General features: G+C 40.4%; 1 protein-coding gene across 3 annotated transcripts in view; it reads right to left on the reverse strand.

The window, feature by feature from the left end:
* edc4 (enhancer of mRNA decapping 4) overlaps positions 1-21,665 on the reverse strand; it is a 96,497-nt gene that overhangs the window by 12,472 nt on the left and 62,360 nt on the right. For 2 of the 3 annotated variants that reach the window (XM_041190920.1, XM_041190918.1), the window contains 6 exons: positions 18,655-18,688; positions 15,994-16,177; positions 11,007-11,162; positions 8,344-8,459; positions 7,129-7,294; positions 6,006-6,192 (listed from right to left, as the gene is read on the reverse strand). In XM_041190920.1, coding sequence (XP_041046854.1) covers positions 6,006-6,192; positions 7,129-7,294; positions 8,344-8,459; positions 11,007-11,162; positions 15,994-16,177; positions 18,655-18,688 — 843 coding nt within the window. The remainder of the gene's footprint in view (positions 1-6,005; positions 6,193-7,128; positions 7,295-8,343; positions 8,460-11,006; positions 11,163-15,993; positions 16,178-18,654; positions 18,689-21,665) is intronic. The other variant, XM_041190919.1, reaches the window with a different exon arrangement.

Consider the following 21,665-nt stretch of genomic DNA (forward strand, 5'->3'; position numbering starts at 1 on the left):
TCTGTCTTCACAAAAGAGGACACAAATAATTTCCCAGAAATGTTAGGGAACCAAGGGTCTAGTGAGAGAGAGGAATTGAAGAAAATCAATATTAGTTAAAAAAAAAAGGAAATGATGCTGGAGAAAATAACAGGGTTAAAGGCTGAAAAATCCCCAGGGCCTGATAATCTACATCCCAGAGTACTAAAGGAAGTGGCCCTGGGAGTATTGGATGCATTGGTGGTCATCTTCCAAAACTCTAGAGACTCTGGAGCAGTTCCTACAGATTGGAGTGTGGCAAATGTAACCCCACTATTTAAAAAAGGAGGGGGAAAAAAAACAGAATTACAGACCAGTTGGCCTAACATCAGTAATGGGGAAAATGCTTGAGTCTATTATAAAAGAAATAACAGAACACTTGAAAAGCATTAACGGGATTAGACAAAGTCAGCTTGGGTTTACGAAAGGGAAATCATGCTTAACTAATCTACTGGCGTTTTTAAAGGATGTAGCAAGTAGAATAGATAAGGGAGAACCAGTGGATGTGATGTATTTGGATTTGAAGAATTGCCAGAATTTGATAAGGTCCCACATAAGAGGCTAGTGGGCAAAGTGAAAGCATATGGGATCAGGGGTAATATACTGGCATGGATTGAAAATTGGTTGACAGACCGGAGACAGAGTGTGGGAATAAATGGGTCTTTTTCCAGATGGCAGGCAGTGACAAGTGGTGTTCCGCAGGGATCAGTGCTTGGGCCCAGCTATTCACGATACATATAAATGACTTGGATGAGGGAACCAAATGCAACATTTCCAAATTTTCTGATGACACAAAACTGGGTGGGGTCGTGAGGAGGATGCAAGGAGGCTTCAGGGCGATTTAGGCAAGATGTGTGTGGGCAAACAGATGGCAGGTGCAGTATAGCATGGATAAGTGTGAAGTTATATGCTTCGGTGTGAAAAACAGAAAGGTAGAGTATTATTTAAATGGTGATATATTGGGAAATGTGGATGTACAAAGGGATCTGGTGTCCTTGTACACCAGTCAATGAAATTAAATAGGCAGGTGCAGCAAGCAATTAGGAAGGCAAATGGTATGCTGGCCTTCATTGCAAGAGGATTTGAGTTCAGAAGTAGGGATGTCTTACTGCTGTTATACAAGGCCTTGGTGAGACCAGACCTGAAGTATTGCGTGCAGTTTTGACCTAAGAAAGGATATACTTGCCATAGAGAATGCAGCTAAGGTTCACTAGGCTGATACAGGGGATGGCAGGACTGTCAAATGAGGAGATTAGTGAATACAAACCCAGTCGAACCAAAGTTTAGAAGAATGAGAGGGGATCTGATGGAACATTTAAAATTCTAACAGGGCTGGACAGACTAGGTGCAGGAAGGATGTTTCCCCTGGTTGGGGAGTCTAGAACCAGGGGCCACAGTCGCAGGATACGGGGCAGACCATTTAAGACTGAGATGAGGAAACATTTCTTCACTCAGAGGGTGGTCAACTTGTGGAATTCTCTACCACAGAAGGCTGTGGAGGCTTGGTCACTTAGTATATTTAAGAGAGAAAGACATTTTGGGATATTAGGGGCATCAAGGGGTATGGATAGAAAGCGGGAATATGGCGTTGAGATAGAGGTTCAGCCATGATCATATTGAATGGCGGTGCAGGCTCGAACGGCCGAATGGCTTACTCCTGCTCCTGGTTTCTATGAAATAGAAATGAGTCGCAACAATCTGGAACACGCTGCTCACGAGGATGGAAGTGGAAACAATCAATGATTTCAAAAGGAAACTGAATGGGTACTTGAAGGAAATAAACGCAGAGCTACCAGGAATCAGCAGGGGAATGGGACTGACTGGATTGCACTGCGGGGAGCCAGCATGGAACTCTGGCCTCCTTCTGTGCATAAATGACTTTACGAGAGGGCATGGCTAGAGTAGTGGGGTACTTTACTGGAAGTTTGGCCCCATGAGCTAGTGGGAGGGAGGGGTACTGGGGTGGCAGCTGATCAGAAGGTTGCGACCTTAGTGACAAAGAAATCCAAGAGATGTCACATTGTTGGGAGATAAGGGTGAGGGAGGCAGGCGAGGGTTTCAGGAGGCGGTCTGCAGTATAGAGAAGAAGCCGGCATTATCTTTGCATTCCAGGTTATTCCTAGGATAGCGAGCAGGTTTAGCAGAGGAGAGCAGGGCCCAGTAGTGCTTCATGTGGTCCAGCCAGATCCGGTGGTGGATGGCTAAACCAGCTGTCCACCATTTCCTTTCAAGTCTGTATCCTTTAAGACTTAAGGGAGTGGAGACGAGGGACATATGGTGGGGGGGATGGTCACGATGGGAGAGAATAATGATTTTATTGGTTACAAGGGCAGGTGGAGGCAAAGGTGCAGTTGTGCAAATCAGTAGCTGCATAAATGTTGTGCTAAAAAGAGGGTCAAAGTCTAGACAGTTGGGATTTTGAAAGTGCAGCTGTAAGTGAACTGGAGCAAGAAGTTTTTTCTCCAGGACATATACAGGAGGAATTTGGGTTCAGAGGAGGAATGGGATGTGATTGGGGAGCTATAGAAGCAAGTGATCAGAGGTAGCCGTGGCTGTGATTGATACAATGGAACCCACAAAAGATGGCATGGTTATGGGTGTGGCCATGAACATGGGCTGAGGAGTTTAAATGAAGGGAAAAATTTAGAAAGGATAAGCAGGCTGTGAACTCCCATAACAGAGAGCATGATGAGTTGATATGGAAATTGAAGTCACCGAGGATGAGAAGTCACTCATTGCAGAGGCTGAGGGAGGAAAGCAATGATGATAACTGTGATGAGAACATTTTTTATTGTACTTGGGGGTGAAAAAGAATGATGATTTTGAATGAAAAAGAAGATGGATAGAGCAAGGTGAAATGCTCATTGGAGGAGTGTATGCCAGGGAAGTGGGGGGCAGCCGAGCTATGATCTGGAGATTAGTGTCACACTGCCACCACAACGGTCATGATGAGACAACTGGTGAAAAATAATATCCAAGCAGGGAGGCTAAGGGTGAAAGTGTCATCACTCCTCAGCCAGGCTGTGATGTTGACACAATCATACACAATAAGTTCATGAATAGCAAGGGCCTTGTTCACAAGCAAACTGATGTTCTGGAGGGAGGCGTGTAGAGAGCAGAGTCCACCACGTCAGAAGTATAAGGGTCAAGTTGGACAGGAAGGGTATTAGTAAGATTAGCCCCCAGCTGGAGCACTGAGCGGGAAAGTTGATGAGAGACTGGGATGGGGCAAATGGAGTTGCTGCTCATAATGAACTTGCACCAGCCTCAAAGAACCCTTTGGAGGATGTCTGAAGAGGCACAGAAGGAAGCTGTAAGTCTTATCTAAGAGTCAAGCCTAGAACAGCAGCAGGAGAGCAGGAAGGACTAGGAGTGTTGGGGTATTGAATTGGGAGGGCAGAGTACCTGAGAACGAATAAGTGAAAGAAAACATAACAATGGGAGAGAGGGGTCTTGGAGGGGTAAAGAGAAAAATAAGTTTAAAAAATAAAGAGCAAAAATGGAAGAGTGATGGGCATGGGTCCGGAACAAGAGCCAATATACACATGTAAATGGACTCATGGAAAGTTCAAGTTACATAGGCTTGGTTTTTCTACAATGGACAAGCTGCAACACCAGTTTTTATACCTTATAGTCAAGGTTAAAATCTAACCCCTACTATCTGATCAGGTTTTCAGAACTAATTGTAATACAAAACTTTCCTCTGCTCTGGACTGAAACATCATATCCCCAAACTCAAAGCATTCCCTACTGCAGCAGAACAAAATTATTTTCTACACTCCCAATACCCCCAGCAAGTTGGTTGGCACAACCTTAGCCTGATTTCACAAAGTCTTTACAACCAAAGATCAACTACATCTCATCTTTCTTCACCTAATTCAAGCTTCAGTCTAAGTTATAAGGTGAGTATGTTGACCCAACGTATGCCAGCAGACACATATTTAAGGTGATTGGCAAAAGAACCAAAAGTGACATGAGCAAAAATCTTTCACAGTTAGGATCTGGAATATACTATGTGAAAGGATGGTGGAGGCAGATTCAATTGTGGCTTTCAAAAGGAATATGAAAAGCAGCCAAAAATAAAAACTTTGCCAGGTTACAGGGAAGGGATACGGAAGTGGGACTTTTGGGAAAGCTTTTTCAGAAAGCCAGCATGGAAACAATGGGCTCAATGGACTCCTTCTGTGCTGTAAACATTCTATGATTCTGGGTATCCAAATTCATATTATTAACGTCACAGCACAAGAAAAAACACAACAGCAGGGCCAGAGAGAGAAATCATGGGCTCTGGTGTTTCTCCTGTTTTTGGACCCCTCATACTCACGCCTACTTTAATCCCCCCTCTCACATCATTCTGGTGCCCAGAATTGGGAAGCATAGTTACAGTGCAGTCAAACTGTTTTATAGATTTAGCAAAACGCCTTGGCTTTTGTACTCTGTGCCTCTATTTATAAAGCCCATCAAAAGCTCAGGTTTCAGCATGATACACTTTACAACCATGGCTGTGTCAGGCAATTACACGTAACTTGGTCATTCATATTATGTAAACCTGGCCCTATGCAATACCCAGACAGCAACATTCAAAAGACTTGAATCTCAAGCACCACAAACAACAATCCTATGTACAAATGAAAATATCCTGAACTATTCTAGGCAGCAGCTGTGCAGAGAGGAACAGGGTCAACACTTCAGGTCCATGATCTGCACTAGTTCTGACAAAGGGTCACTGACCTCTTTCTCTCTGCACAGATGCCGCCAGATGTGCTGAGCATTTCCAACACTTCCCATTTCTACTGGGGCAAAAATAACCCCTTTTGCCAGCCCTCCAAAAAGCAATCAGATTTCTTGTGAGTCTCTCATTCCCCTTCAGCAAGAAACTCAGCAGCGGCTGCCCGAGATCTGGTTTGGCACAACATTAAACATGAATTTTAAAAAAAGTTAAGGTATGAAGAAAACAAACATTAAAAGCAATAGATTGATAGTTTTAAAAATGAGTAATTAATAAATATGACCATTGAAAAGTGCTAAGCAGCAGAGCTAACTAATAAAACCATTTTACCCTTTTATTTAAGAAGCAGAGCTAGAGGGAGGTAGACAAGGCCCCAAGTCCTGGTCACTAGAGAAGGGAAAGGGTGTGAGGGGGGGGAACCAAGCCAAGGAGCTGGGTTAAATTAACACACTCCAAGCTGGCCTCAGCAGAACTCATAGAAAGTGAGGGTCAGAATTGGGCTGCCTTTCAGCCTGGGTTTTCCACCTTCCGCCTGGTGTGTAGATAGGTTTTTTGGGGGGAGCGTGGGGGGAGGTGTGTGTGCACGCTCAATCCCACTGTCAGCTCACACACTTTTTGCAGCTTTCATGAAAAAGCTCAAACTTTTCAAAACTTTCTTCCTAACTCTGCCTCCTCATCCTTCATAATACCCTGGTGAACCTACAATGTACCTTTTCTATTATTCTTTCCATTTGAGAATGCTCAAAATTACACAGTCCATTTCTTGCTACAGCCTTTCTCAGCCGGAGCTTACTCACTCATCCCTACTGGAAATTTCCTGGCTGAGGAGCCATTCAGGGTGGTGTGAAGTTGGCAAGATGCACTTCCTCTCAGCTTTGTCTAACACTCCAGCTGCCCCAAGCCTCTCTGTTGCTGAAACCACGTTCCTTCTGGTGTCCCCTACCCGTTCTGCAATCTTGACTCGTAGTCCTTGACTGGACCCGAGCCTGCATGGGAAATTCAGTGCTGCCTAGGGGGGACTACATCACGCAGAACACACCCTGGCTGTCACCACAAATGGCCCCGTATATTATAGAACCTTGTCCTGGAATGGATCACCCACTGCGTGCTTGTTTGCGAGCACATTGCGACGTGCTACTTGAGAGAGGGGGCAGTGCTGCCCAAACCTGGGACCCCCAAAGGCACAGGCCCTGATGATCAACATTGTGTGCACTCCATCTAGCAGGTCCTGCATAACAGTCGGCGTTTTGCTACTCACTTGCTGACAATGATGTGAAGCTGATGTTGCACTTCTGAACGCATGCCATTTGTGATGGTGGCAGCAAGGTGATCAGTGGCATTCTGGAAGCGGTCAATCATTTGTTGCAGCTGACTAATCAGAGGATCTCGGATTTCTTGCTCTTGTGCCTTCTTGGACTGAAGGTGGATCTCTAGTTGCTGGATATCTGTGGGTGAAATGCAAAGTCTCAAAAGATTTATATATAAAAAAAGATGAAAGCTGATATTAGAGAGTTGGATAACAACCAGAAACGTACACATTTCAATAATAGTTATAAGAGTACTAAACAGTAGAGTCAATGCACTGAATTCTGCTGCAAGTTAAATTTGAGAACATGAAATACATTTTGTAACTTTCAGTGCTGTTATATACAACTTCCATGATAATGTTTCCTATTGAATTGCATAATTCACACTTCCTCAAAAGAAAATTGCAAGGGCAAAAGTGCATGTCAGTCCTTTATTAGAGCATGTACTCAAACCATAGCCAATGTACTCCAAGCAAAAAAAAGTCAAAAAATGGAGAAATCACAAAAAAATCTGTGGGCTTTTGGGAAAATGTAATTAAGTAGGGCTGAAATTTACAACTTCTGCATTTCACCCGAAGATTGTGCAAAAAAAATTATATTTTTCTTTCAATCATTTTTGATCTCTTCTCTTCAAGACAGCTCAACATAATTAGCAATTTTCATGGGCAAGTCTAGACAATGATTAGGACATGGCTACAGAACTGTGTATGGGGTGGTGGTTGTGGAAAGCAGCGGAACACATCCCAACCAACATACAAATGTTTCACAGGAAAGGATCAAAACCTCTGTTGTCATACCTCCTGTTGTCCCTAGCTTCGAGGTTAAGCTAACTGCAGGATCTCCATACCTCCCCCAGGCACCAACTTGACAAAAAGCAGCTAATTCAGCCAACACCACAGATTGAACCTGGCAGCTTCCTTGTCTATATGCCTCTAAAAATACACCACCCAATATATTTATCCACTGAAGTACAGAAAAACTAACTTCATTATCATTTAAAAATATCAAGTTTTTAAAAAAATATAAGAACAGCTATGGATCACTTTGAATCTACTGAATCAAAACAACACTTACATTCTTGTGTTCCTTGCTTGAAGCTGTCATTTATTTGCTGGAACATTGACTGACAAGCTTTTTCAAATACAGGTACAACTATACTCTGGAACGACTCTCTGTAACTTGACTGTATCGGTCCTTGCAAGGCGTCTGCTGCAGCTCTTCCAATACTCTCTGCAATATTCTGCAATCACAATACCAAAAAGAAAAGTCTATCAGTCAGGGAATGGTCTGATGGACCTTTAAAGAAAAAAGAATAGATGCAACATGAAGTCCATGAAGAATCGAAACTGAATATTACAACAGCCACAGTCTCCAGCTCAAGTTTCTGCATTGGTGATAAATATTACTTTCAAAAGGAATATTACTTATAACTTTAAGCCATTGATGCTTAAACAGAAAAAAATCCAAAAGTTTAGGTACTAAATGAGAGAACAGTCACATTAAATAATAAAGGCTGCACTTGTAGAGTACCTTACTCATTTCTTAGAAATATTTCAATTCATAATAAAATTCAGGCCTCATAGGTTAGAATTTCAAAACTCAAACCAATTATTCAGTTTTAAAAGATAAATTTTAAAAAGGCCCATCAATTTATTGTGCCACATTCATCTGAAATGGCTCTGCAACTAGAACAATTGGACAACATAAAACCAAAAATACTGCAAATGATAAATGCGGATTCAGATGCGAATTCAAACACTATGTACAATATAAACTCAGCAGGGGAAATCTAGGAGCTCATGTACTGGACACTGGGCTTTAGTATCTGAAGGGTGACCCTCCAAACTCAATGCCTATGAGCTTTGAACTTGCCTGTTTGCATGAAGAGGTTTCACCACTCTGAGGCAGGCCAGCTGCTCCAGCTGGGAGGACTTGCCGTAGTGAAGGCGTACAGCAGTGATTTCCAAAAGGGGAGAGAAATACAATTGGTGCCCACATTATAAGAACAGATCTCTAGTTCAGGGTAGCATTGACAACAGCCATGGAGAAGTCAATGACCTAGACAGCCTTTATGGAGGAGTTGACTGGCAGCATAAGCAAAGATCCCAAAGAAAATGAGGGAAGAAAATGTAACTGGGGCTAACACAGGAAACATGATTAGGAGGTGAAATATATAAACTTGTGGAAATAGGTCATCTGAATACTAAAAAAAAAAATAAAATTTAATCCATGCCAAAAAGGCTGTAGAAATTGAGGAAGTTTTGAAGTTTACATTTTCAAAAAGCTTACCTTTGATTTTACCATTTTTGTTATATTCTCTTTTAATATTCCTTCAATTGCTGCAAGCTTGGTTGTAATGTGGTTATTCAGTTGACCTGACACTGGCTCCAAATTTTTGGAAATACCTTTCAAAAGAGTTTAAAGAATCTTGTGTTAATGATTCTTCAATATGCAGTCTAAAACCTTGTCTATACAGAAACACAGATTTCCATCAACACCGTTTTATGGTTAATCAGGGCATGAGTGTTATGGCACACAGTTCCATGGTGACAATAAAGTAAACCCCCACTTAAACTTGAATTGGTTTGTAAACAAAGGATGTGTAAGTCTTCAAAGATTATTGCTGTTAACTTGCCTTGCAATCAGAACGATGCTTCACAAATATAAACTGCAAAATAAAGAGGGAGCTCTCATATACACAAGGAGGCAAAAAGACCCACATTGATAGGTGGGTTGCCAAGAAACCTCCCAAGGCAAAGCACAACAAGAGCCAACAAGTGGCACTGGTAACAGTGGAGGCCATCATTTCTTCTGTCTGAGCTCTCATACCTACACTTTTTCACAATGCCAACCCATCCAGACCTCTTTCTCCTTTTCCCCCTACCCACATCTAGCATTGGTTACAGCCAGGGACATAAAACCATCAATGCATTTTTGATTCATTGTGGCTAATGTTGCTGTAAATCCATCCTGAAATATTAAATGGCCAAGTCTTGACACAAGAAGCATTTGCATATTGGAAATCTTCCTGCAATATATAACAAATTATTAGTGATTCGTAATTGAACCTGTCAGTTTCCAATAAACTGAGAAATACACCACATCCCATTTACTGGACAGACAATGGCAGTTATCAGGCAAAACATTCCACATTAGTGGTTAATTTTCTTATGCCAAGAAGTCTTCCTATTCAGTAATCTGCTAAGTGAATTGGGGCCACTGGAATTTTGTCACAATAAGAAGTTTCAGATTCAACTGTAGTTAATGTGCTTAAATGTCTGTTGATCACAAATGTATACATCTGCAACTAATAGGACTCCCCATTAGATGAGGGGCAAAAAAATCCAAATGAGTTACATGATTTTTTTAAAATAAATTTGCATTTATGTCAAAAAGCTGGGTTTACAGAGCATCAGTAAAAAGACGACCAGTTATCCTCAAATTACTTCCCAATTGCACATCTTTACACAATTATAATTTTCCCATATTTTCAAGTGTTTTGTATAGGTGTGGACCAATTTTTGGCAGAAACAAACTCTCACTTAAATATATTTTACAAATTGCTGACAGAACCCCTACTTAAACTATAGGAACAGCCCACAAGAAATTAATTGCTGAAATTGCTTGCTCATTTGATTGACACTTTCTGAAACTGCCTTTGCCGTGCACAATTTTACCACACAATTTTATAAATTACTCAATGAAAGATACATGTCAAAAACTTCTCCACGAAAGGTGCTGAAAAGCTTTCCCCGTCAATTTTATCCAAGATTTCAAAAACTGATGATTGTGCCATAACACCAGAAATTCACCTGTTAACATAAACGTTCTTACTTAATTTGTTTCAACTTCTGTCGGACATTTGATCAAGAATGTCAGCTCACTTCTGCAAACCAGCCATTTCTGTGGAAAAATACTGCCTACTGTCAGTAACATGAATAGGGAAGATTCCAGGGAGAGATCCATTAAAGTTAACATCACATCCTCTGCATGTAGCACAATGTGACCAGAAAATAAAACAAGGAAAACGAAATGGCTAAAGACTTGTAAACCGTTGATCCCAATTCCTTGCAGTAATCTTAGAATCAAATTAAGGCATATAACAAGCTGAACAGCTTATTTACTGATACAGTCGAGCAGCCAAATTAAATTAATTGCCAAAAGTGATTCAAAACGTGGACACACAAGATCAACTCAGGAACCTGAAGTTCCAACATCAGACTTTTATTACTCAATAAGGCTACATCCACACAATGGGATTTCAAAGCCAGCAATGAAAAAAAAAAAATCGATGGATGAACTACATATCTAGTTACATCGACAGTGAACACCATTATGATTGTCCTGCTTAAATGAGTCACATTCTAATTAGGCATCAGATGAAGTGTTTATAACTTGCAATCATTTCCCTATCAACTGCAGAAATGATGGCATGGTGCACAATACCATCCAATGGGTACTTTGAGCGTGATATTTCAGCAAGATGGAGATTTACTCAACAATCAATAATGGAAATGCTTACAGAGTCATTTATTTAAGGCAAATAAATGGGAGCCTTAAGTGGTAATAAAGAAACTCCATTTTCTTGCCATTTTGGTCACCAATGTTGTGTTTACTTTATGAATATCCAACCAAAGGTTTTACACAATTATACTTTCCCCCTATTTTCAAATACTCTGAATAGGTGAATACTCAATTTTTGGCAGAAACAGATTCCCACTAAAATATATTTCATAAATTGCTGACTGTGTATGATTAATCCTTGCACAAACTAGGAGAAAAGCCCACAAGAATTTGTGAATTGAATTTGAGTTGAACTTCTTTTCTGGACATTTAACGTGTCACACAAATAAATTGAAGAATTGAAAAACATTGAAATTATGCCAAAATTCTTTCCTGGTGAACTTTATATGCTTCAACATTCAGCAAAGTTGTTCTCAGTCCTTACTCACATTGTGGTAAAGTTTTCTTCATCTCATCCCGAACAGTCTTCTCAATACGATTACCAATAGAATTCGCCAAATTCTGAGAGAGCTGATGAGACAGCTGTTCCTGAAAATGCCCACTTCTTTCACGTCCTTCTGCCAAGATCCTATCTGTTCGCCTCTCTAGAGGGTTAAGTTAAGGCAAACCATTACAAATTACATAATTATAGTGAAGATAACCAATAATGGACCGTCTTTGTATCAAAGCACCAACTCAATAGTCAGACAGGTAACCAACATTCAGTGAGTTTGATTTAAAATAAAAAAATAAAATGAAGGAAAAGGGGAAACAAATTTGTTGTTCATGAAGGTCCAAAGCCCCTAGTAAAGGACCACACAAAGGTTCAAAAGAGCAGAAAAGGTATCAAGCAAAAAGCCATATCTTGGTGGCAGGTTAGGTTTTAAAAGCTGAAAACTGAGGAAAGGAGGAAGCCTGTTGATGGTATTTGAGAAAAGGAACTAAAAAATACAGACTTCAAAACATGAGAGAAATAATTAACTCAGAAAATCAAAGCCAGCAAACACTGTTGTAGCCATATGCTTCATGAAAAGATTAATGTTGAGAGAAGGAACTAAAAGTTGCAACCAGCTGTGCTGCTTGAAAAACAGATATTAAAACAATCCACGTTATGATCAAGGTTGGCCCCACTGGAATACTAGGAAAAATGGTTTTGATATGGGTAGCCTCCTGAGAAGCTGCGCAATTCCATTCTGAATTCCATTTAGAACCATCAAAATTTACACTATGCAGATCAGTAATGAAATCTGAAAATAAGCTTAAATGTGTGAATAGATTAATAGCAAAAAATGTCACCTCTGGTTCTTTGGGTAATCACCATAAATCTGTAGTCTCTGTTACCGACCCTTCTGCCACTGGAAACAGCTTCTCTTTATTTATTCTATCAAAACTCTTCATGATTTTGAACCTCTCCTCCAAATCATCTCTGCTGCAAGGAGAACAACCCCAGCTTCTACACTCTTAACAGCAGTATCTCATCCATTCAAGTAAATCTCTTCTGCACTAAGGCCTTGACATCTTTCCTTAAGTGTTATGTGCAGAATTGAACTTACTTGCTTTTGTACCCAATTCCTCTGTTCATAAACAGCCTTCTCAAGCTGTCCTGTCAGCTTCAAAGATTTGTGCATATTCATCCTTCGTATCTGTTCCTGCATTCCTTTTAAAATAGCACCATTTAGTTCATATTGCCTCTTCTCATTCTTCCTACTAAAATGTGTCACTTTGCACCTTTCTGCATTGAAGTTTCATGTCATATGTCGGTTCATTTTGCAGTCTTTCTGCATCTTCCTGAAGTCTGTTACTGTTTCCTCATTGTTTGCTACATTACCAAATTGCACGTCATCTACAAACTGAAGTTATGCCCTGTACATCCAATTACTGACCCCCTGGGGAACACCACTATATTATTTGCTGCAGTCTGAGAAGTAACCATCCACCATTGGACTCTGCTTTCTGTCCCTTAGCCAATTTCATATCCACGCTGTCACAGTGCCGTTAATCCCAGGGGCTTTAATTTTGTTTACAAGTCTACGATGTCATCCTTTGCCAAACACCTTCTGAAAGTCCAAAGTATAAAACTACAAAACCTTCATCAACTCTGTTCCATTCCTTCTAAAGCTCAATCAATCAACACAAATACAATTTGCCTTTATCAAATCTCTGCTGACATTCATTTATACTTCTCCATGTGTCAATTAATTTTCTCCTGGATTATAGTTCCTAAAAGTTTCTCACCACTGACTTTAAGTTGGCCGGTTTGTAATTGCCAGATTTATTCCTCTCCCCTTTTTCAAAGAGCAGTGTAACATTTGTAATCCGCTCATCCTCTGACAACAACCTGATATTTGAGGTGATCTGGGAGATTGTAGTCAAACCCTCGCAATTTCCACCCTTATTTCCCTCAGCAACGTATAATGCATCCCATCTGGAACAGGTGACTTTTCTACTTTGGATTCTGCCAATTTGTTAAGTACACCCACTTCATCTATTTTTATCTCATCAAATATCACTTCTTCCTCCTCCTTTACTGCTTCACTACATCTATCTTCACCTGAGAGGAGAATGCTGCCAAAGTGCTCATTTATTGTTTTAGCTATGCCCTCTACATCCACAAGAATATCTCCTTTTTGGCTCATCAGCCAGGCCCTTCTTTTGACTAGTCATTTATTATTTTTATAAAAGGCTCTCATGTTTTCTTTTATGTTAGCCACTAATCTATTCTCATGCTCTTTCTTTGCCCCTCATTCCTTTTTTAAATCTTCTCTGTGCTTTCTGTATTCAGCTTGATTCTCTGTTACGAACCCTAGGTCTGTGATAAGCTTCCTTTTTCTGTTTCATTTCAATCTCCATTTCTTTAATCATCCAGGGTACTCTATAGTTTTGGATGTCCTTCCTTTTCCACTCATAACAGTGAGTCTACACTGTAGATGAACCAGCTCCGCACTGAATGTCCTCCAGTGTTCAAATAAAGCTTTACCACCAATTTTTGATTCCATTCCACCTGGGCCAGATCCCTTTTCAACTCACTGAACTAAGCTCTCCTCTAGTTTAATATTTCCACCCTCGATTGATCCTGGTCCTCTGATCATTTGTAAGCTTGACAGTACAATCGCTGTTCTCCAAAAGCGCCTTACTGAAGCATGCTTCACCTGGCCCAGTTCATTCACCCTTTGTTGCCGAAGGTCCCCATAAATTTCAATAGGGTTTGCCTGAGCCCTTCTTTAGAGCCACTCTAAGCCCAAAAATCACACTACAGGTTGCAATCACATCTGGGAAGCAGGTTTCTAAGTCATGCAGTCTCAAATTGGGCCCTTGATTACTGTGAAATGACTTGTGTCAGTCTCTTTTATCAATTGCAAGGTGTTGTTTTTTCATCTAAAATTGTTTTTGAATTGCAAAGAGCGTAGCTGACACAAGGTGAAATATTAATAACATACTCAATAAAAAAAGCTACAGGTTTGTCAGATGAAGGAACAAAAATCACTCCACATGAATTTCCAGGCAAGATAGATACTGAAAATGACATTCAATCCAATGGCAATTATATAAAAATAAATTTACAACACATCAACAATCATCAAGATGAAAATGAATAGCAGAAAATACTGGTAAAAGGTGAAACAAATACACCACAGTGGCAGTGGTTTTCTTGCATCTGAGGGGCATTCTGGTTATTTATTTGATGTCACATAGTATTGTACGGATATGAAGCTAAGTCACAATTTTCCTTTATGCATATGATGCTAGCATACCAACTAATGTATAAACATCATATTTGCATTACTCAATCTTTCCATAACATGTTAAAAAATTCATTTCATGGGTGTGGACATCACTGGCAGGGACAGCATTTATTGTCCATCTTTAATTGCCCTCAAGAAAGTGGTGGTGATCCCCCTTCTTGAACAACTTGACAGTGTGGTGGAAATATTCCCACAGTGCTGATAAATAAGGAATTCCAAGGTTCAGATCTTGCATCGAAGGAATGCAATATATTTCCATGTCAGGATGGTGAGCAACTTGAAGAGAAACCTGTAGGTGATTTGCCTATGCACCTGCTACCCATGACCTTCTAGGTGGCAGTATTTGTGGTTTTGGGAGATACTGCTGAAGAAACCTTAGGGAGTTCCTGCAGCGCATCTTGTAGATGGTCCACACTGCTCCATGATACACTGATTATGGTGGGAGTGAATGTTCAAGAAGAAGGATCAAGTGAGCTATTTTTACTTGGATGGTTTCGAGCTTCTTGAGTGTTGATGGAGCTGTACTCATCCAGACAAATGGAGAGTATTCAATCACACTCCTGACTTGTGCCTCATAGGTAGTGAATAGGTTTTGGGAGGTCAGATGGTGATTCACTCAGCACAGAATTCTCAGCCTCTCACTGCTGTTGTAGCTATAGTATGTGTTTGGCTGGTCATCAAGTTTCTGGGTAATGGTGACTTCCAGGATGTTGATGGTCAGGGATTCAACAATGGTAATTCCACTGAAGGGAAATTGGCTGGACTCTCTTGTTGGAGATGGCCATTGTCTGATAACTGTTTACAACTATTATTTGCCATTTATCAGCATAAACATGAATGCTGTCTAGGTCATACCGCATGTACGCAAAAATCCTTCATTACCTAAGGAATTGTGAATGGAACGAAACATTGCCCAACCTTCAGCAAACATTCCGCTTTTGCCCTTTTAATGGAAAGAAAGTCACTGAAGAAGCAGCTGAAGGTGGTTAGACCTAAGACACTGCCCTCAGGAACCAGTACAGCATTGTCCTGGACTTAAGATGATTGGCCTCCAACAATCATAACCGCCCTCCTTACTGCTGGATGAGACTCCAGTCAGTGAAGAGTTTTCCCTCTGATTTCCAGATTTTATGACAGCTCCTTGGTGCTACAGTTAAATCCTTCTTGATATCAGTAGGCACTCTCAACTCACTTCTGGATTCAGCACTTTTGTCCATGTTTGGATCGGGTTTTAATGAGATCTAGAGCCATGTGTTCCTGGTAGAGGATCGAGTACATAAAGCCACTACTGGGGAATGTTTCTCTGAAGCATGACTGATGTAACACAATCAAGGGAGTATGGAGATTATAAATCTTGAGAGCTATCCTTTAATAGTTTATACAGATACTAAAACCTCAAACTATGACTTGCTAACATCTAAGCCATCTTGGAGTTTCTAATCAGTCTTGTTGTGAGGGCCCAATCTACTACTATTGCCAATATGCAATTTCAGTGGATAGAATCATTTAATCAGAGAAGATGGTTTATTTTTCATAGTGTGTTAAGAAATTCATCATGGCACACATGAATGCCTGAGAAATTATCAAATGTGCTTACTTTTTAAAATCCATTGTTTCTAACAGAATAAATATGACTTAACTCTATTAAGCTAAACACCAAAGTCCTTTATCACTATGTAGGACAAAAGGATACGTTCTTGTTCTTGCTGCGTGACCATAATCCGTTCCACATGACCCATAATGGAGCCTTGCACTGCATCCATATGATCGGTGAGCCTCTGCATAAGCTCTAACTGGTTCTGTCTCAATTCACAGAGCTCCCTCTGTTGGCTTCGTAAGAGAGAGAGCAACTCTTCCTGGTCTGTGTTGAACTGCTGCTGGCGAAATAAAATAAATCGTAAGAGGAGATTTCCTTTTTTAAATAAAGATTAAGTTAGACATAGATTGAATTACATGATATCGAAGGAGGTCCTGAGTTGCTCTTCTAAAACAAGTGTAATTATTTTGTATGAAGGGTAAAAATAGTTTTACTGGCTAGGGTTTGGTGGGAGTATGCAAAAGGACAATGATTAAGCTCCCTCAATGACTCTAGTTGAGCAGCCAAGCAGACCAGGAAGTGAGTAATCAGCCGGTGTCAGCCAGGGAAGCAGGGTGGGCACTCCAGACAGTCCCAAAACAATTGTGCATACAATGGGAAAATTAGTCAGATCCCTGCTCCTCATACATTAGACACTATACAAAACAAACAGATCAAGAATAATTGAAACTACATATAATTTATTTAAAATATTTCTGAAAAAAGAGGCATTTGTCAAAGTATTTTGTCTTGCATTCATCAGGACAATTTACAAGAAAACACCAATGTGAGTGGAAACAACATATTTATACTGTATGAGAAGAGAGTGCTGATTGGTTAACATGTTAGAGGCGCTGCTATGGCAAAAGCACCAGTTGATGGTGGCTAACAGTTAACGGCCAAACATTATTTGAAATTTAAACCAAGCAGCTTGACTTTGATTAGTCACGACATTGCCCTGAGGAATGAACCAGTGAATGGTTGTCACTTATTCTGTTTAGTTGAAATAGGTGCAATGTGTGTACATGTTATTTCTGTCTGCAAACAGGGCCCTGTGCATTAACATATGTAGCTTCCAGTACATGCAAATGTGCCATATTGCGAGCCTGACTGACAATATTAAATTGATTGCCAGCATAATCATTAGCACACCGAGGATTATGTAACAAACGTTGTCACATCTAATGTTGGACCCCGTGTTTTGAGTTTTGCAAGCACATAGCCTGTCCCATCTACTGTTCGCAATGGGCATGGTGTTGATATGATCAGGCAGTCTTTGGGACATATGGCTTACGCTATATATCACGCAAACTCATGAACGGGCCCAAGGCCATTATTTTCAGCCCTGAAAAGTGCCCAGTTTACCTCTGGTTACCCCGGAAGGGCAAGGCATCTCAAAAATTTGAGCAACAGGTGAAGCTAGCTGATTCACGCTGCTACCATGCCATAGCAACAAGAGTGGTATTCACCATGAACAGGATGCTGCCGTCAAGCCAAAAAGACGTTCTGCCTATCACACGGATAAATAATGTGGTGTATGAATTTCAGTGCCAGTGTGATGCAAGATATGTAGGCCTTATGTCCCAAAGAGTGGCGGATCGTATCAAACAGCATGTCCTTTCCGCTGTTCCTAACGGGCAAGGTACAGACTGTACCCAACCAGCCCGTGCTTGCAAAACTCAAAACAGTGTCCAACATTAGATGTGATTCGCGATTGGTCAACACTTACTAAATAATCCTCAGTGTGCTAAGTATTACGCTGACAGCCAATTTAAGATCGTCAGTCAGGCTCACAGTGTGGTGCATTTACATGTACTGGAAGCTACATATATTAATATACAGTGCCCCGTTCTTTGCAGACAGAAAAAACATGTACACATTCTTTGAGACATACAGCCTACATACCTGGCATCAAACAGATGAGTAAAAAGCCTACACATCTGAAGATCTACATTTTATAATCTAGCACAAACATGATTTAGACTCAACAAATTTAACATTATCTATTTCTGCTCAAGTATTTTGATTCTTAATTTCACTGGTGCTGGTTGAACAATTAGGAGTCCCCCTAGCAGCTAATTAGCAGCTAACTTCACTTGCACAAAGAAAATCTATGTGCAATCCTCAACAGTCAACGACAAGCAGCCAACCTGATCCTATTCTCAGTCACTAATATAAGGAGATTTTAAGAGCCTAAATCGTAAATGGGTTGAAAACCATGTGCAACAGACAGCAGCAGTTTCAATGACATCAATATAGTCATCTCTTCAAAAGGTCGGTAAATTTTAATTTACCCCATTGAGTTAACTGTAGAATTCCACTCACAATGGAGCCATATAATAAAATGTCTAAAACATCTCAGCATGAATGAGGAAACTAAAAGGTAAATGCAACATTCTATCAAAATTTGTTAAAATTTCAGATTTCAACTAGAGATTGTTGTGGTGTCAGCTGGGAACTCTCCATTCTAAATAGCAGTCAGGCTGCATAAATTTGAATTAAGCCACGTGAACTTCTGCAATTTCAGCTCCTCCCTTGAAGATATGCTTGACAAAAATGGATATAATAATTCCTAGAGTTTTACCAAATGCAGGCTACTTCTCTTAATTCAAAGTTGCCTAACTCAAATTACTGAATTCAATTTTTCAGCACTAAATTCCCACTTTGTGCTACTTACATTGCTTAATACAAGTTATTCGATAGTTCATTTTTAAGTGCAAAAACAAACAACTGGTACGTGATGACTATACATGGTGGAAACATTTTGCATGTACCAACCTGCTGCTCTGACCGTGGGGATTGTGTGATCTCCCTGAACGAAAAGAAAAAGAAAATTACTTTACATTTAAAATCCCTTTGAAAAACAAAACTTGTTAGTATCCTTGCTTGAGGCAATAAACCCACAACCTGCCAACATAAATTAGCAGCCAACTTTGCTTGCACAAAGAAAATTCATGTGCAATCCTCAACAGTCAATGACAAGCAACCAACCTGGTCCTATTCTCAACCAATATCCACATGCTTGTATTTTACAACAGGGTTCAGTGGATAGTGATCAAGAAAGGGAAACACTGAGACCAATTTAGTACCTTACCTGCACCCCAGCTGAGGTTAGCTCTCTGTACAGAGGAACAATGGATGCATGACTCAGCTAACCTGGTGGCTTTATTAATCGAGTCACCAAGGGAAATACTTCCTCTTTTTAACAGAAAGGGCAGCTTCAATAAATTTGATCATTTTTACATTTTAAAATCATGTTTCCTAGAAAAACTCCAGTGTAATGAACCAAAATGTTGAAATGAGGTTCATTATGGGCTAGAACAAGTTAAAAATGTGAATTATTTAGTTTACCAACAGCAGACTCTGTAAAGCAACCACTATTGATATTTCACCTTTAATGTAATAAAATGGTAGCACAGCAGTGATACAAACCAAAATTAGACACTAAGCCACATTATGTGATAGTAAGCCAAAAGCTTAATCAAAGAGGTAGGTTTTTAAGGAACAACAGAATGGAAGAAAGAGGTAGAGAGTTGGAAAGGTTTAGGGAGGGAATAAAAAAGCTTAGGGCCTAGGCAGACAAAGGCATGACCACTAATGGTGGAGCAATCAGAATTGGGGACGCTTAAGAGACCAGAATTAGATGAGTGCAAATATCTCAAGACCATTGTGGGGCTAGACGAGATTACAAAGACAGGAAGTAACAAGGCCATGGAGGATTTAAAAGCAAGCATGGGAATTTTTAAGTCAAGGCACTGCTTGACAGGGAGTCAATGTACATCAGCGAGCAATGGTGCAATAAGTGAACGGGACTTGGAGTGAGCAAGGACAAGGGCAGCAGAGTTTTGGATGATCTCAAGTTTAGGAGGATGGAATGTGAGAGGCCAGCCAGGGATGTGTTGGAATAGTCAAGTCTAAAGGTAATAAAGGGATGAGTGAGGGTTTCAGCAGAAAATAAGTTAAGGCAGAGGCAGTGATGGATGACGTTAGGGGGGTGGAAATAGGTGATCTCAGTGATGGTTTGTCAGATGTGGTCAGAAGCTCAGCTTGGGGTCAAATATGATATGAAGGTTGCGAACATTCTTGTTTAGCCTCACTGTTGTCGGGGGAGGGATAGAATTGGTAACTAGGGAATGGACTTTGGAGCCAGAGCTGCAGACAATGGCTTCAGTCTTCCCAATGTTTAAGAAGATTTTTGCTCATCCAGTCTGATAATTTAACAATGGAGGAGTTGATAAAGGTGCTGGTGAATAAAGCTGATCGGCATACATATGAAAACTAATACTGTGCTTTCAGATGTCGTCATCGAGGGGTAGCATGTAGATGAGAAATATGAGGGGGTCCAAGGAACGATCCTTGGGGCACACCAAGGGTAAAGGTGCACGAGTGGGAAAAGAAGTGTTACAATATGGCAGATGGTAATTGCCAGGCTGACCAAATCCCAAAGGGAAACTTGGTCAAGCTATCATAACGATTTTGCAATTTACATTTATTATGAGAAGATATGTATACTGTTAAGGCAGAAGTAAAGAGTCCACTACAACCTCGGGAGATTTTGAACGTTAACTTAAAACATTTATTAACAAAAGAAGTTAAACACATAAGCTTACAGTCATATAGTTCAACTTAGTCTTATAACAGTTCCCAAAGGATTTCTACTTAACTAGACTCCCAACAACACACCCCTTTCAGGCCTCAGTCTGAATAGATTCTTAATCTATAAAAACATCCAGCAATATAACCCAAGCACCCACTGTTGCTGTAAGGAAGACATTTCACAGCTTCTCTCTCCCTCTCACGCAAAAATGGAACTCCAAGGCTTATGACAAAACCTTGCACGCTGGACCAAGCCAGCACTTCTCCAGGTTAGTTAGAGGCTGTTGTTTCACAGGCCTCTTTCATACAGTCCACCTCTCAAGATTTCACATGGCCACTCATCTTTCCTTAAATATATTTTCTCCCTTTTTGTTCTTGAAATCCATTGTTTCAAACTTTATTTGCAACACAAACTCTTTTAAATATAAGAACTTTCATGTTTCTGTCTCATCTTTGCTTTTGGGTCAATAAAACATGATATCCCCACTGCTTGTTTACCTATCAACTCCTGCCAGATGCAACCATTTTCCTTGTTACCTTCTAAAGCCCCTTTGAAATTCAAACCTCTCAACTTATCTAAAAATGCAAATGTTAGCTCGCCCACTTCCATTTCAAAATGCCTGCTCTCATCTAACCCTTTGGTGATTTAACCCTTGCAGTCTGACTGACTTCAGTTTAATTAAATCTCACACACACACACACACACACACACCCATAAGCCTGCTTCAGTAGTAAATTAGGAAAAATGCTATTTTCTTTACAGAAGCCACTGCAAATGATTGTTGTTGTCAGTCCCTCGAAACGAAGATGAGGCCCACCAGGCTTTATGATTTATGTGTCTTCAGGTAATTCAGTAGGCCAATCCTGGAGCCACAGATCTTTGGACACAGGACAAGAGCTGCCCCAAAGAAGGTGGGGGGGGTGCAGTTTCTTGAGCTAGGATTCTGTTCTCTCTCCTTCTGCTTTAGTCACTTCTGCACATCAGAGTTTATGCCGTCAATGTCTGACTGAGCTGCAGCTTCTTGGATGAGGCACCACCACATGGCAAAATTCGCAATAAATTCCTCCCTCATGCCAATGTCAATTTTTCTCCTTTCAACAGGATTTTGGAGCCTCCTTAAAACGCTTTCTCTGTCCTCCTTGAGATCAGTTGTTGAGATAGGGTGCCATCCCACTCAATTCTACTGATAAAA

The sequence above is a fragment of the Carcharodon carcharias genome, chromosome 7, assembly GCF_017639515.1.
Source record: "Carcharodon carcharias isolate sCarCar2 chromosome 7, sCarCar2.pri, whole genome shotgun sequence".
In the NCBI taxonomy this organism is placed as follows: Eukaryota; Metazoa; Chordata; class Chondrichthyes; order Lamniformes; family Lamnidae; genus Carcharodon; species Carcharodon carcharias.